The sequence below is a fragment of the Salvelinus fontinalis genome, chromosome 16 (assembly GCF_029448725.1).
Source record: "Salvelinus fontinalis isolate EN_2023a chromosome 16, ASM2944872v1, whole genome shotgun sequence".
In the NCBI taxonomy this organism is placed as follows: Eukaryota; Metazoa; Chordata; class Actinopteri; order Salmoniformes; family Salmonidae; genus Salvelinus; species Salvelinus fontinalis.
In genome coordinates this window covers 5,232,927-5,249,926 of record NC_074680.1, presented here as the reverse complement: position 1 = coordinate 5,249,926, position 17,000 = coordinate 5,232,927, and the positions used below count along the sequence as shown (strand labels likewise).

Here is a 17,000-nt window from a genome sequence, read left to right as displayed (position 1 = left end):
GTCACTGCATTCAATGCATTCCTTGACAGAGCCCTAAATACAAAGTTTGTGTGTGTGATACTCCAGAGACTAAACACACACAACTTCATGTTCTCACTTACAGAAGGCAATAATGACACCCAAAGCCAATATTGACAAATGTCTGTCGACTTTTAAATATATTAGCTAATGGGGATCCATAATAAATACAAAAGCCTATTGGTAGATGGGTAAAAAAAATAGCAGACACTGAATATCCCTCTGAGCACTACGCTTTGGATGGTGTATCAATACACCAAGTCACTACAAAGATACAGGCGTCCTCCAACTCAGTTGGCGGAGAGGTAGTAAACCGCATAAGGATTTCATGAGGCCAATAGTGATTTTAAAACAGTTACAGTGTCGAATGGCTGTGATCGGAGAAAACTGAGGATGGATCAACAACTTTGTAGTTGCTCTACAATACTAACCTAACTGTCAGACTGGAAGCCTGTACAGAATACAAATATTCCCCAAAAGTAATCCTGTTAGCAACAAGGCACTAAAGTAATACTGCAAAAAATGTGGCAACACCCTTTGTTTCCAGGACAAAGCAATGTTTTGGGAAAATCCAAACTGAGTACCACTCTCCATATTTTCAAGCATAGTGGTGGCTGCATCATGTTATGGGTATGCTTGTAGGTATGCTTGTAATCATTAAGGACTGGGGAGTATTTCAGGATAAAAACAAATGTAATGGAACTAAGAACAGGCTAAATCATAGTGGAAAACCTGGTTCAGTCTGCTTTCCAACAGACACTGGGAGATTAATTCACCTTTCAGTAGGATAATAACCTAAAACACAAGGCCAAATCTACACTGGAGTTGCTTCCCAAGAAGACAGTGACTGCTCCAGAGTGTCCGAATGATAGTTTTTACTTAAATCTATTGAAAATCTTATTGGCAAGACCTGAAAATGGTAATCTAGCAATGATCAACAACCAGTTTGTCAGAGACTGAAATATTTTTTTTACAAATAAATAGGAATATGTTGCACAATCCTACATGTACAAAGCTCTTAGAGACTTACCCAGAAAGACTCACAGCTGGAAATCACCGACAACGGTGCTTTTACAAAATATTGACTTAGGGGTGTGAATACTTATGTAAATTAGATTACTATTTAATTTTCAATACATTTTCAGAAATGTCTAATAACATGTTAAACTACTTAATCCATTTAGAATTCAAATGTAACAAAATGTGAAATACGCAAAGGGGTATAAATACTTTCTGAAGACACTGTACAATGCAATAGAAAATAATGATTTGAACACATGAATCAGTTTAAAGACAGTCTAGCTAGTTTAAGGATCATTTACACTATGAAGACAGAATGTTCAGAGCGTAGCGCTGCTGCCATAAGTCTCTTTCATGTCGCTTGCATCAGCCAGTTACACCGGCCTCACACAAAGGGTGGCGCTGTTGAGTTCAGGGGTATGGGGTGCAGTGATTGCAAAGCCACAACAACTCTCCATAGAAAAATACAAAATATTATTTTAATCATGAGTGGAAATGACTAAAGTGATGCAGCCAGGTTGCTAGCTTTGAGACCTTGCTAGATAAATGCAGCAAATGTTATAATTACGTTATCCAGATAGCTAGCTACATAATCAGCTGTATTGTTGTGGCTTATTCAGCTGGCATTTACAACATATCGTTACAACATGCAATGATAAATTAAAATAACTAGCTAGCTATGATATACTAGCTACATCAAATATACATTTTCTTCATCCTGGGGATAGCTTATTTGTGCCACGACGACAGAAGCCTGGCTAGCCAGCCTTCTGTAATAAACGGTCATTACAGACGGCACATGCTAACGTAAGCTAGCAAGTTAGCTTCTTTTTAGCCAAATATTCTTATCTATTTATTTCAGTTTTAGCTAAAAAACAATACTACCACGCATACCTAAAGGAGGGTTGCTGCTGTTGATGGTAAGGTTTAACGCCATACTTTCTCCTCCGTTTCTGATCGTGAAAGTTCTCGCACAGTTTCAATACCTTCCCAAAGTCTGCTCGCTGACAGCACTTAACTCAAGCAAAGGCCACGCAGCACCTAGCCTTCTCGATTATATGCAACGGCTTTAGAAACCCCCTTGAAATTGGTCGAGAAAAGAAAGGTTCCACTACTTTAAATCATGGCTATTTCATGACCTAGGAAAGAAAGAAAACAGAGAAAGAAAAGTAGATGCAGAATAAATAAATCACCACATGTATTAATGATTAATAAATGAATAGCAGAAACATGGATTGTGTGGTAAAGCCAATAATTGGGTAAAGCTCATATCAGTTTGTAAAGATGTTCAAATGACATATATTTAATTTGCATACAATAAAACAGTACCTAACATCTCCTGTGACAGTATAATTTCAAACAAGAAACCCCAGTCATGATTTTTACACACATTTTATTACTCTTAGTAGTTTAATCAAAGAAAACAAGGCTAGTGATAGAGTGATGAGTCATATTTATTGCACAAATAGGCCTAATTATTGACAACACACACGGGAATAGACTACCATTGAAAGCATCTTACAGCCAAAGGGAATCTATGCAGCCATACTCTGTGGCGGTCGGTGCCGTTTAAGATGAGGGAGGACGATTACTTAATTTTATGAGCATGGCCTTATTTATATTACAGCATATTGGATAACTGTTCTTCATATTCCATTCACCAAGCTCAATGTAACGTCGAAAGGTTTAGACTATTACATAATACTCAAATTTTCCCCATACCCATCATGAGGTTGCAACAACCTAGCCTACAAATTCAAGTTTAAAACATACTGTAGGTACACAGGTCAAGAGAAAAATGTGAGTAATCAAGGTGAGTAGGTGACAGACAGTGACACATTCAATACTGCCTTGCACACTCTTGCCTGCATCTAGCTGGTCTAGGGTGTAATCATTAGTCCAACAGTTGCAAACGACAGCTTCTTTTGGATACATTTATGTATGTTTAGGGCCATTTCATTACATTTAAGAAACATTTTTATCAACTGAAACAGAGTTCACTTTCATAGCAGCCACATATAAACAGCCAGGTGGAAAAAGTACCCAATTGTCATACTTGAGTAAAAGTAAAGATACCTTAATAGAAAATGACTCAAGTAAAAGTCACCCAGTACAATCCTACTTGAGTAAAAGTTCAAAAGTATTTGGTTTTAAATCTACTTAAGTATCAAAAGTAAATGTAATTGTTCAAATATACTTAGGTATCAAAAAGTAAATAAATAATTTCAAATTCCTTATATTAATCAAACCATATGGTACCATTTTATGTTTTTTATTTATGGATAGCCAGGGGCACGCTCTAACACTCAGACATCATTTGTAAATTAAGCAAGTGTTTAGTGAGTCCACCAGATCAGAGGCAGTAGGGATGACCAGGGATGTTCTCTTGATAAGGGTGTGAATTAGACAATTTTCCTGTCATTCTAAGCATTCAAAATGTAACAAGTACTTTTGGGTGTCAGAGAAAAAGTACATCATTTTCTTTAGGAATGTAGTGAAGTAAAGGTAGTCAAAAATATAAATAGCAAAGTACAGATACCCAAACAAACTACTTAAGTAGTACTTTCAAGTATTTTTACTTAAGTACTTTACAACACTGCAAACAGCATGATCACTGCTCGTGGTATAATTTCTTCTTGCATCTACTCGCTCTCTTCCTCTCACCTTCTCCCTTCGCTTGTGGATAATATTGCACAGCACAAAAGTCGTCTGTGACCAGGCGAAAAAACCTTTCCAAGCCTAACCTTCATACCATAACCGCTACACACAGCCTACATCGTTGTCACCATATTAGCTAACGTCAAAGTCAACATATCTACTAGAACTAACGTGTTACTGAACCCACTACAATCATGCAGTATAGTGCACAGCAAGCAGTTTAGCAGGTACACCAGCGGGCCCCGGTGGCAATAGATTAATCAAATCAAAAGCTTACATTGACTTGAAAGAGTTCCAATGTTGGATAGCCATAGCCAGCATAGCAACCCTCTCTGTTTGAGCCAGGTGTTTGAGTAGGCTAAACTAGCCACGTTCAGTCGCTAGCTGATTAAGTTTTGAACAAATTAATTTGTTCAAAACTTTAAAACTATTGTCTTTCTCTCTCTTTGAGTCAACTACTGTGTAGCCTACTTATGCTAATATATTTCAGACCAGTGTATCGCAGTTAATTACGTCTTTGACTTAATGAGTCAAATAAATTTGAGTAGTTGTTAGTTGGATTTATCTGTTAATTGAATGATTAGAATATTCCGCCCTGAATCATATAATTGTATGGAATTGACAGACCAAATCATACAGTGTGTGAAAGAGGGGGAATGTTAGTATTATAAAATGTATAATAGTATTATAAAAATGAACTGATTAAAAGGAATGTGTGGCGCTGAAGATATAGTGTCCAATCCCTCATCCCAGTAGGGGAGTATCAGGGGTGTATGTAGTAAGTCAGGTTGAAGTAGGAACGAGTGGCGCTGAAGATATAGTGTCCAATCCCTCATCCCAGTAGGGGAGTATCAGGGGTGTATGTAGTCCGCAACAGTTCCATCTGTGTGTGATGATGGTGAACTGGATTTGTGGCACAATCACCCATTACGACCAATAAAGAGCTGCGGCGCCAGTGGTTGGGGGAGCTGAGGTGGTGGTTGGAGGAACTGAGGTGGTGGTTGGAGGAACTGAGGTGGTGGTTGGAGGAACTGAGGTGGTGGTTGGAGGAACTGAGGTGGTGGTTGGAGGAACTGAGGTGGTGGTTGGAGGAACTGAGGTGGTGGTTGGAGGAGCTGAGGTGGTGGTTGGAGGAGCTGAGGTGGTGGTTGGAGGAACTGAGGTGGTGGTTGGAGGAACTGAGGTGGTGGTTGGAGGAACTGAGGTGGTGGCTTGAGAGCTGATGGTGGCTGAATTTGGGGCGAACAAATCCCTTACTGCTGTCAGATTGGCCCTCTGCATTGCCAGGGAACCCGAGACAGTCCTCAGCCCATGGTGGTTCCACTGACTGGCAAACACAGCAAGATCTCTGTTCACCCGTGGCAGGAACGCAAAGTGCAGTGCCCACAGGTGCACCTCATTGTTGATGTCGATGATCTGCTCCGTCTCCAAGAAGGTGAACAGGTCATGGTAAACGTTGGAGACTCCATGCCAGACGTCCCCCCACAGCCGCTCTATCCTCTGGTTGTGAGTGCTCCTTCCTCTGAGGGCACTTCCCCTCTCACCACCCCTGAACTGCTCCATGAAGGCACAGATGCGGTTGTTTTCACCACCCGGTCACATCTCACCTGGGATGTTGTTCCGTAGCTGGTGATGGCTGCTTCGAATGACTCCATGACTGTGGCGGTCCTGTTGTTGTCAGAGGCCTTCAGAAACACAACAAGTCTGCTGTAACCATCCACAGCACCATGGATAACAATCCTACACCTAAAAAACAAGATGCATTTGTTTTACAAAACCATTTTTTCTCTTATAGTGACGCCATTCTGTTTTAATTGATATCAGCTCTTTGATCCTCTCATCCAGCTGAGCATCTGACAACAGTGAGTAGGACCTGAAAAGCTGAAAATGACTAAATACAAAAATAACACAAAAAGATACATCAATCAGGAATGTGATCAAATCTAGAGGTGATGTAGAGATCTCCCTCTTGTGTTACAATTGCTTTATTAGATTACAGTAACTTACCTCATGCGCAACTTGACCACAGAGTGCGACACATTGAGAACATCTGCCATTTGTCTGATGGTCATATGACAATCTATGAGGAACTCAAGCTGCTCCTTGGTGATGTGATACCGCCTCCCCTCCAAAGGCGCTTGACAGGACACTGAAATAAAAAAATACAATAAATAATTACAAAATACACTCCTAAAAACTTTAGGTTAAAAGACTATAAGATCACCATATAGAATATAGGAACAACATTAAAGGCCAACCAAATGTTTTTTCATTGATTGACTTGGCACAGGAGACTTAACACAGGACAAGTAAAATGATACAATCTCAGCCTTTGCCACACATGCTGTACAAAAAAAATGATATAAATATAACAACTTGGCATTTTCGTAAGGTTCCCGTTGTTAGATGTCATTTGCCTCTTGTAGGAACTCCTCGGCAACAGCAATTAGATTGCTGGCCATCTCTTCATCAATCAAATGACCACTTGCCCACCGAAGGCTCCGCAACATGGTCTCTAGCCTGAAAATAAGACCGCAGACCCGACGGGTCCAGTGACATTTTATCTGCATGTAGTTCCCCTAAAGTGTTCTCTTGTCTAAACTGTGCCAACTCTGAGCCTCCGACCTATGAAGACAACCGTGCATTGACAGGCGATACAGTTTTAACTAACGTACTTTAGTTACAAACTAGCTCAAAAAAAGTATCTTCATTCAACATCGCTAGCTAGCTAACGTTACTGTGCAGCAGTAATTAGTTAACGTTTTATAGATTCCATAATTAACGTTAGATTATGAACAATTAACTTTAGCTATCTATCTTGATTACAGTTAAATATCAATGGCAGGCAGATTTAACGTATCTTTGTGGCATATGAAATACGAGTGAGAGTGTAATCAATGTGCAATAACTACGTACAAAATGAATGAACGTGTTAAATTATTGTGTGACCTGGAGTCATATTCAGGTCCTGATTGCTAAAGAAGCTTATTTGACGTGTCAAATAGTGTTATTTGACGTGTATCTTTTTGACACGCAAAGACCCAAACGGCGTTCCACATTGCTGTCCACTTGCCTCGTTGGCGCCGACTGGCTGGGATTTGTAAAGCAGACTTTATATATATATTGTATCCTCAGAGTCCGATATTCCTTTGATTTCGTCTTTCAGCTGAAGCAGGCAAGACATTCCCTCATCCTCTGATTCCATTAAAGCTTCCTTCTCACAGTAATCTTCCATCAATTTTCGCCGCAAAGCGCGATGGCTCTTTCCTTTTACTTCAGTCATCTACACCTCCTATTCCACAACTACACACAGGTGCCGTAAATTGTCCTCAGTTAAAGTCCATAAACTCTGTTAGATTTCATCCAACAACGTTTTCCTCTCTCGACTCATATTGTCCTACTCACGTGGCAACAACTACAATGCAGACATTGGCAAGATAGCTACACTCCGTTAGGTGGTTAGCCTGCTAACGTTAGCTAGCTAGCTACTCTCCCAATGTCTCTCACTCGTTGTCCGTTCCAGGAATATGGGCCGGTGCTCACATGAAAATACATCTCAGCGGTGCCTCCAAATTTGTTACCCTTCCAATGAGCTTATCATATAAACTACAACGCGAAAAGTACTGTGTACTCCACTTTTTATCATGTCAGCACAGGTAACAACCGTTTACAGTCTTTCTTTAGTTTTCATTCTTACTCTTCCCAATTCACTTAGACTATATTTCTTTTATTTCCCATGGGCTTCGCCAGAGTACCCCTAGTGGCTGGGACTGTATTAAGCACCTTACATTTAAATGGTACCTGATTCAAAAGTTGTGGACAGAAATGTGGGTATACTAAAATACAAGTTAAAATAAAATAATGACAAGCACATCTTGTTCTTTTTGAATTCAGGTTTTATTAAGTAAGGGTAGCTTGGTGATCATAGCTACGTGTAACAGTATTGAGATCCCCTCTGGGACCAGAACTGGAATGAGTATTACTAAACCAATATACCCTCAACTATACAGACACACAGCAATGTAGTGCTGCTGACCTGGGTTCAGGACCCACTAGGGGAGTCACCCTACATTCTAAGGGGCGGCACATAGCCTCAAGGTTAGATCATTGGGCCAGTTACCGAAAGTTTGCTGGCTCAAATTCCGGAGCTGACAAAGTGGGAAAATAAATAATGATGTCGCTGTGCCCTTGAGCAAGGCACTTGTGGGTGTCTCAGGGGAAGTTGGGATAAGCAAAAAAAATTTTTTTTCCATTGCACACTTGTGTTTAAATTAAAATGCTCCATCATTCTTGCCAATGCAGGTTCGTAGTGTTGTAATACTGCTGTAATACTGTAGCTAATCTTTGACTGGAGTTGGGTCTTGATAGGAGAGACTGAGTAAGAAGTAGTAAAGCCGGATGTGTATGTTGAAACAGCATGTTCCAGTATGTTTGTGAACAGTGAATGTGAGTATGTCTGTGCTGTGAATGTGTGTTTCTCACCATGCAGATGGGCTACAGCAGCTTGTCGCTAGGCACATCCATCCAGGTCAATTCTATGGCAGCCGGGTCACCTGGCGAGCACGGGGTCAGAAGGTCATCCACCATCAATTGACTGGTGGCACAGGATGGCCCTCGCACCTAGAGTACCATCACAAACAACAAAATATCTTAAAATCTCCTAAATTGTAGAGAAAGAGATTCTCCTTTAGTGTGCTGTACAAGAGTGGACTTCAATAGAGTTACCATACAGTATTAGTAGAAACTTTTTTAATAAATCACAAATGACTGAAATTACAGTATAGACAGATAGTCCTATGTGTTCATATTATTATATTTCTACAATGTCAAAAGTGTGTATTATTTGCAACGAAACTGAACCCGTTTGCAAATAATTAACTCTGAGACGTCAATAGGGATCTGAGCATGGTACTTTCAAGTTAGGCCTACCTTTCCACCCCAGACCGAGTAGGCCTACTGACGCAGAAAAATGTAAGCTTCAACTGCTGGCTAATCTTCTTCCTTGCCTTAACCCAACGAAAGGTCAAAAGTGTTTTCCAAAAAGCTGTCTAGGGTTAAATTTATTTTATTGTTCAGAACGTGAATAGCTTAATCAATTGATAGTGACAGAATTAGATTATTTCCAAATTAAACAACAATCCCAATATGCATCAGAGTCACGTCTTTCCCGGGTAGTCCTATTTTACAGCTTGTTTCTACCATTAAGTATCGCGGACCAAAGCGCTGTTATAGATAACTGTATATAACCACATCCGTTTAATTTTCTTCAAAATCTTAAACTAACAGTGTACTTTTTGCCCTTTTCTTTAAGTAAAGGTAGGCCTATGGCATACCCTCTCATACATAACAGCTGTAAGTCTTAACAGATAAAGAGGTGGGCTATTTAAAGAGTGCATGGCGGGTGGAGGAATTGACTAACATATCTATGGATATAGCAGCCTATAGCCTCTTTTCATCTGTCAAACAGGTAGACCTACCTCTTATTTCTTAAATAGGAAGAAATAGGCTGCAACACATATCCCTAATTAAAATGAAGACGTTTAAAATGAATGTTTACTCAAATGTGCATACTTTCAGCACCATGAGCTGTCCATTTCCGATTGATTGTGCCGTGGCTGCTGCTTCAAGTTTCAGCACCACAATGTAAGTTACTCGAATCTGACTTCTTGTGAGGTCAATAACTCTGATAAACCTTTTTTTGATATACTCAGAGGACCGTTATTAGCATGTTTTAACCACTCCTTCATTATTACTGAAACAGGATTCAAAGTGGTAAATATAAAGATCCAGTCCATAAACAAATTGGAGGCCCCTTACACTTCAGTGTTGTGATGAAAAAATGCTAGCAAAATGTATAGCGCATAGAATTAAAAGGTATTGTCGGACATTATTAATTATAATCAGACATGTTTTTTACATGGACAATATATTTAAGATCATTGAGGCCCATGTTGACAAGATGTTGGGGAATCACTGGAGGGGAATATTGACCAACTGAGCATCTCAGTGTACATCTCAATAAACACAATAGGTGTTTTGTTACATTTCAGTCCTCTGTGAAATATTTAAAGTGTCATATTGGGGTGCAAACTCAACAATGAATACATTTAAACTATATCTGACATGTTACTGTTGTCTTCTTATTTAAGCCACTGACCATGTGTGTGAGGTGTAAACAGGATGTACATACATGGGAATAAACACATGACATAGAAAATAAAAATATTGACATTTAGGAATTCAAAATGCATCTAAATATATTTTGTTCTGTCTATGGAATACATTAAAAAAACCTGGACATTTTTTTTATATGTGTATAAAATATACTTGTCTGTACAGTAAGTAAATGCAGGAAATCCAAATGCACAAAAATATGTTTTTGTAATGTCTAAAATAAAATATATGTGTATAATATATACTTGTCAGTAAGTAAAACAATGCAGAAGCAATAAGCATTGTAAACGATGATAGAACACATCAAATTAATGTGAACATGAGGACACAAAGGAGAGATTTAATTAAAAGATCTTCTTTTAATAGATTTTTAATGCTGAAGTTTTTTAATGCTGAAAAAATCTATGTATGGCAAATCCACTCTGGGCAAATGGCCTGTTGGTCAAAAATAAAAAATAGTTAACATTCTTGCTACTTCAGCCATTTGCTATGTTAAAGTAAAATCTCAGTTAATGATGAATGAATAAAATTTGGATGGATTTTTCAGAGTCATACCTCAGTAGGGTAGAGTGTCAGGTGGCACAACCATTGGTGCCATGAGGTCAAAGTGGGAAGGAGGGAGCAAGCCAGAGAGCTGTCTAGGAAGCAGTCCAGGCCCATGGCTTGGAGGCTTTGAGTTGGTCCTATCATTGTAATTCCTTGTAGGGTATCTGCTGCCCCATAGACCTGCTGGTAGTTTTGGAAGGTGTTAGCAGGAGATCACCAGGGACATCTATGATTGGCTGACACAGTCTTGGTTAAACCACATGTATTCTAAAGCAATATTCACCTGCTTTCATAGAGTAAGGATTCACTCCTTTGGGGACACTGCCAGTGTTCCCCTGATATCCATATGTCCCATCGGTGGAGGTGGTACACACTTGTTCTGTAAAACACATCAACACATTTTCCAAATTGTTAGTAATATTATCAGTTGAAATACAATGGTTGTTCACTATTTTTAATTTAATTGAATTTAAGTATGTATCTCAACCTTGGGCTCAGTTCTGTTAACCCATCTGTGCAGAGTTGGATCCCAGACAATCTGAGGAAGAAGATATTAGCAATGTGAAGCAAGCCACAACATTTTTTTTTTTTTTAAATCCACTCCATTGTCTCTACATAGAATATAGTGTTAAGAACCAGTTCCTGGGCCTCCCGGGTGGCGCAGTGGTCTAGGGCACTGCATCGCAGTGCTAACTGCGCCACCAGAGTCTCTGGGTTCGCGCCCAGGCTCTGTCGCAGCCGGCCGCGACCGGGAGGTCCGTGGGGCGACGCACAATTGGCATAGCGTCGTCCGGGGTAGGGAGGGTTTGGCCGGTAGGGATATCCTTGTCTCATCGCGCTCCAGCGACTCCTGTGGCGGGCCGGGCGCAGTGCGCGCCAGCCAATTGGGCCAGGTACACGGTGTTTCCTCCGACACATTGGTGCGGCTGGCTTCCGGGTTAAGAAGCAGTACGGCTGGTTGGGTTGTGCTTCGGAGGACGCATGGCTTTCGACCTTCGTCTCTCCCGAGCCCGTACGGGAGTTGTAGCGATGAGACAACGTAGTAATTACTAGCGATTGGATACCACGAAAATTGGGGAGAAAATGGGATAAAAAAAATCTATTTAAAAAAATAAATAAATAAATAAAAAACAGTTCCTTACAGATCTGTCTTTGTCCTCAGGTAGATGAACCTCCTTCTTAGCTCTTCCACTCCCAAAGACCCAGCTGAGCCAGCCTCCACTGTTATTGTGAACAGCAGGGGTCTCGGGCTCGGCCACCGGCCGGCTGCCAGTCTGGAACTGAGGGTTGGCATCAGAGTGTTCCGGCTTGGTGATGGACATCATAGCAGGATGCTCAACATATCTAAGTCGGACATCTGTAATAAGTGGGAGAAGTCAGGCCACTCTGCTCATGTCACCATACAGAACAATTACTGGCTGACAGGTAGGAACGTCTCGCTCTGATACTCTGTTACAACCCAATCTTAACCTACACGCAGTCACAGGGATTACTGGGAGGTTACTCCAGGACTCTGCAATCGCATTGTTTTGGTTGCAAAATCAACAATTCCCTGCATATTATGTGAGGGCTTACAAATTTGACCAATCACCAAACTATTTCTGCATAAAATAGTCACATCATCACAATATTATCGCATAGAACTGACCCATTACCACAGTACAAAAAGAGGGCTCGCAATTTCAACCAATCAACGCACATTTACTGCATAATATGGTTCAATCAAGCCACACGTCAACACAGTTTTGTCCCTTGTCAGCGCATTTTTGCAACAAATTGGACAAAACAATTGCATATTGCTATGCAAAATGTCATAATTGTCGCTGCAAAATCTAGCATATTTAATATTTAAAAAATTCATGCGAAATCCTGGAGAGATTCAAGGAAGTATGAAAATGTATACACTCACTACTGTAAGTAGCTCTGGATAAGAGCGTCTGCTAAATGACTAAAATGTAAAAGTAAAATGTAGCTAAACCTGTGTTATGTAGAAAATGTATGAAAGTATTACAGATATACAGTCACATGAGCCATACATTTAACCTATCACAACTTATTATCAAGCTATCACTATGGTAATTTCTTTACTAATTAGGTAAGGTTAAGTGACCTCTTCTCTTGGAATAGAAATCCACAGGTGGAGGACACGCTCCACCAATCATTTTCCACAGTGGTGCCACCATGGGGATGATGGGAGGTGGTTGTGGAGGATTGTTTTCATTCATCACAGGGGCACTGGCTGTGAGGAGGATCTCCTCCCTCTCTGCAGGGACACTAGCCTTTGGGACAATCCACTCCCTGTGCGCAGGGACGCTGGCCTTTGGGAAGATTCCCTTCCTCTGCGCAGTGACACTGGCTATCAGGAATCTCAACTTCCTTTGTGCAGGGGTGAGTTGTGATGCTCTGAGGAGCTTATTCTTCTGATAGTAGCTGATGGAAGAAGCTGCTGGAAGAATCCCCTCCCTCTGTGCAGGGATGAGGCCTGATGCTCGGAGGAGCCCCTTCCTATGTGCAGGGATGAGGCCTGATGCTCTGAAGATCTCCTCCCTCTGCGCAGTGATGCTAGCTGCTCGGAGAACCCCCTCCCTCTGTGCAGGGACAATGGCTGACTGGTGAATCTCCTCCCTTGGTGCAGGGACACTTGATGTTTGGAGAATCCCCTCCCTCTGTGCAGGGACACTGGCTGTTTGGAGGATCTCCTCCCTCTCAGCAGGAACACTAGCCTTTGGTACAATCCCCTCCCTGTGCGCAGGGACGCTGGCCATTGGGACGATTCCCTCCCTCTGCGCAGTGACACTGGCTGTTTGGAGGATCCCTTCCCTCCGTGCAGGGATGAGGCCTGATGATCGGAGTATCTCCTCCCTCTGTGCATTGATGCTGGCGGCTGAGAGAATCCCCTCCCTCTGTGCAGGGACACTGGCTGTTTGGAGGATCCCCTCCCTCTGTGCAGTGATGAGGCCTGACGAAATGAGGATCTCCTCCCTCTGTGCATTGATGCTGGCGGATGAGAGAATCCCCTCCCTCTGTGCAGGGACACTGGCTGTTTGGAGGATCTCCTCACTCTGTGCAGGGACACTGGCTGTTTGGAGGATCTCCTCACTCTGTGCAGGGACACTGGCTGTTTGGAGGATCCCCTCACTCTGTGCAGGGACACTGGCTGTTTGGAGGACCCCCTCACTCTGTGCAGGGACACTGGCTGTTTGGAGGATCCCCTCCCTCTGTGCAGTGATGAGGCCTGACGAAATGAGGATCTCCTCCCTCTGTGCATTGATGCTGGCTGCTGAGAGAATCCCCTCCCTCTGTGCAGGGACACTGGCTGTTTGGAGGATACCCTCCCTATGTGACGGGATGAGGCCTGATGCTCGGACGATCTCCTCCCTCTGCACAGCAACTTCGGCTGCTGTGATGATCTGCAGGTATAATATAGAGCATATAGTCATTCCCTAAAAAATCAACCACTTGGAATCTATAACGTCATTGGGTCGGCAGCGTAGCCTAGTGGTTAGAGTGTTGGACTAATAACCGAAAGGTTGCAAAATCAAATCACTGAGCTGACAAGATACAAATCTTTCGTTCTGCCCCTTAACAAGGCAGTTCCTAGACCTTCATTGAAAAAAAATATTTGTTCTTAACTGACTTGCCTAAGTAAATAAAGGTAAAAAATAATTACACATACACTGAGTGTGTTAAACATTAAGAACACCTTCTCTTTCTGTGACATGGACTAATCAGGTGAAAGCTATAATCCCTTATTGATATCAATTGTTAAATCTTCTTCTCAGTGTAGATGAATGTGAGGAGACAGGTTACATAATGCTTTTTAGACAATTGAGACATGAATTGTGTATGAGTGTCATTCAGAGGGTGAATAAGCAAGACAAAAGATTTAAGTCCCTTTTAACAGAGTATGGTAGTAGGTGCCTGGTGCACCGGTTTGTGTCAAGAACTGCAATGCTGTTGTGTTTTTCACGATCAACAGTTTTCCCTGAGTATCAAGAATGGTCCACCACCAAGGGGTGACAACTCAATAGGAAGGTGTTCTTAATGTTTTGTTCACTCAGTGTAGATCAATCCATAGCATATACTTTCATTTGTATGTGTGCTGATACTGTAAATACACAAATTATATTAATGTTATCTACAATATATTATAATACCGTAAGCCTCCCTGCTGCAGGGGCATTTCCTCCTACAATTTTGATTTGATTTTCTTCACTTTAGCAATATTTTGTATCTTTGTTAATTTTCACATTTATTGTGTTTGGAATGACACTGTTACTACAGCATTTGATGTAAGTATGTAGGATAATTACCCATAATGCTCACTGACTGAACATTCAAAATTACCATGGCAATCACATGCCATCGGAAACTTGGAACCTCAGAGTTAAATGAATGTAAGTTATTAGCGTAGATCTTCCTACTGGTTGATTCTGATACTTCACAAGTGGGAAACTTGAAATCATCATTCCATAACGAGTCAGAAATGTCAGAATTTCCTAGTTCCGACTTGAAGGGCCTTCTATGATGTAGGGCAGGTCAGTAAGCAAATTATTTAACTGTGCCCAGTCGCACACAGACTTTTATGGTCACGCAAGTTGCCACCGGTGGATTCAAAATGAGTAGCCTAACAATTATTTACCTGGTACTAGGTACATTTGCAACCAAATTATTTTTCTGTGATAAATCAATAATAGTTGCACACATAGGGTAACAGTGAGCAATGAGCAAGATAACCATAGACGGGAAGTTGACAATAGCTTATTATTAGTGTAAAGAAATTGTATTTCTATGGTTGCAGTCCTCAAAGATTGAATTGCATTGAATTGAATTAATCAGATCCAATGATTTACCGCCAATAGGGTGGGGTACCGCTAGTCATCATTATTATAATCACCATCTCAATCCATATAACCATACCATCATAGACCTATTCTTCTGTATCTGAGACTCATCTGACACTACCTTAGATATGGCAGTCTGCAACTCAATACACTGCCCCTGCATGGTGTTCAGCGTCCCCTGCATGTGGTTAATCGACTGCTTAACATCGTTCAGCAGGATCTGAATCTCAAGCCTGCAAGAAATCAGGTGGTTCAACATACTGAGATGACGAGAGGCTTCAGACCATGCCCATTGGACCATCTTTAGGATTCTTTCTCACTTAACACCAATCTTATTAGGAATGTAACTTTGTGCATATGATGTTACTATAGTGTTATTTAGAAGAAAAAAAGTGTACTTTGTCAGGCGCCTAAAGGATGACGGGTTGTCTCCCTGCTCCAGTGAGCTCTGCTGGCAGGTCTTGCTCACTGTTGGAGGAACGGGAGCCAAATTAGAGGAAAAATATCTATGGTTATTGAGCAATGTAACGTTCATGGCATAATGAGCACTGTGAAAATAACATTCATGGCACTGTGAAAAGAATAACAACAGCTGGGGTTTACTTTCTCAAATGTAGATAATGTAATACAGTCTTTAAACCCATCAGAAATGTAGTGCTTACCTCCATCAAAATATTGGCCCCTGTTATTTTGGACGGCACTGTCCCAATGTTGACAACTAGTTCCAACTTGTGATGAGAAGGTCTTGATGAAACGATCAAGTCAACATTTTGTTAGACATTTCAGAGATAGCTTTAACAATTGTACATGAGACAGTGCTTCCAGATATTGAGGTATCTTCCTTCTGAGGTATGTAAAAAAAATGTGGCGTGTGAGTACTCACATGAAAGGTATCCATGATTCTTGATTAAGCCAATCATGTATGTGATTACCATCCTATGGATCAGGAGCTGGAATTATTGCTACACAGCTTTCAGGCGACTATATGTCTTGGGCCTGGATGAATAATTGAAATACAAGTAATATTGTGAATTTGTGATGCATAATTGCCAATTTAATTTGGAATAATCCATCAGTTATTTGTTTTGACAGTCAAAACAACTAACTCTTAAGATGAATCACTTGACTTGAGTAACTTGACTTGAGTAACTTGAGTTGACGGAAATAGCAACTTTATATTCTGACCTGATTTGTGCAATGCCTAATGTATAATCTATGCATGTTATTGGCTCATCATAGTATATAGCAGAGGGTGTCATAGTCCAAAAACAGCATTGGCCATTGGACTGCTCAGTCAAAACAACTAACTTTTACGATTAATCACTTGACTGGAGTAACTTGAGTTCGGGAACTAAAAGAGTAAAAGTAGGCTATAGTTTGACTCATTTCCTTACCTTGGACAAGCGTATCTAAAAAGCCTATCCAGTCGTGGGTGAAGATACCTTTAGGCAGATAAAAGCGCGGTACGGTTTGAGACACGCTCGGTATTGTGAATCTGTAACACTGAAATAAAAGCACGTTTTCATTTATAATTTACGCTGTAGAATGACCTGCAAGCCAATCAGAATCGAGTTTTAAACAATACCATGGTTTCCATGGAACGTCACAAACATATTCGGCCACTTGAGTCACAGATTACAGTCTCTGAACATGGGTTTCATAGCTATATTGGCTATATGTACCGTATATGCACATCGTATTGAATTGAGATTACATTTACTGCACCACTGAAACTATTTA

At 41.0% G+C, this 17,000-nt stretch overlaps 2 protein-coding genes and 1 long non-coding RNA gene across 4 annotated transcripts in view; all 3 read right to left on the bottom strand.

Annotated features, from left to right (window-relative positions):
• Positions 1-2,094, bottom strand: part of LOC129812555 (bifunctional glutamate/proline--tRNA ligase-like) — a 66,178-nt gene extending 64,084 nt beyond the window's left edge. Inside the window, exon 1 of one of the 2 annotated variants that reach the window (XM_055864206.1) lies at positions 1,933-2,094. In XM_055864206.1, coding sequence (XP_055720181.1) covers positions 1,933-1,975 — 43 coding nt within the window. In that variant the 5' untranslated portion in view covers positions 1,976-2,094. The remainder of the gene's footprint in view (positions 1-1,932) is intronic. The other variant, XM_055864207.1, reaches the window with a different exon arrangement.
• Positions 2,095-2,474: 380 nt separating this feature from the next.
• LOC129812553 (uncharacterized) lies at positions 2,475-7,465 on the bottom strand. Its single transcript, XR_008753026.1, has 4 exons — positions 6,646-7,465; positions 6,073-6,216; positions 5,704-5,845; positions 2,475-5,442 (listed from the first exon to the last, which is right to left on the bottom strand). It is a non-coding gene; the product is annotated as an uncharacterized LOC129812553 (long non-coding RNA).
• Positions 7,466-10,885: 3,420 nt separating this feature from the next.
• LOC129813452 (microtubule-actin cross-linking factor 1, isoforms 6/7-like) lies at positions 10,886-15,512 on the bottom strand. Its single transcript, XM_055865781.1, has 3 exons — positions 12,527-15,512; positions 11,559-11,773; positions 10,886-10,954 (listed from the first exon to the last, which is right to left on the bottom strand). Exons 1-3 carry the CDS (start codon positions 13,854-13,856, stop codon positions 10,886-10,888), a joined length of 1,614 nt encoding a protein of 537 aa, XP_055721756.1. The 5' UTR covers positions 13,857-15,512.
• Positions 15,513-17,000: the final 1,488 nt, after the last annotated feature.

What these genes read in the sequence shown, in the direction of transcription:
- LOC129813452 (XM_055865781.1), bottom strand. Translation starts at nt 13,856, where the DNA reads ATGACTATATGCTCTATATTATACCTGCAGATCATCACAGCAGCCGAA. An exon ending in TTTCTATTCCAAGAGAAGAG is followed by an intron (nt 11,774 to 12,526) that starts GTCACTTAACCT and finishes CACTTATTACAG; the next exon opens with ATGTCCGACTTAGATATGTT. An exon ending in CTGAGGACAAAGACAGATCT is followed by an intron (nt 10,955 to 11,558) that starts GTAAGGAACTGT and finishes CTTCTTCCTCAG; the next exon opens with ATTGTCTGGGATCCAACTCT.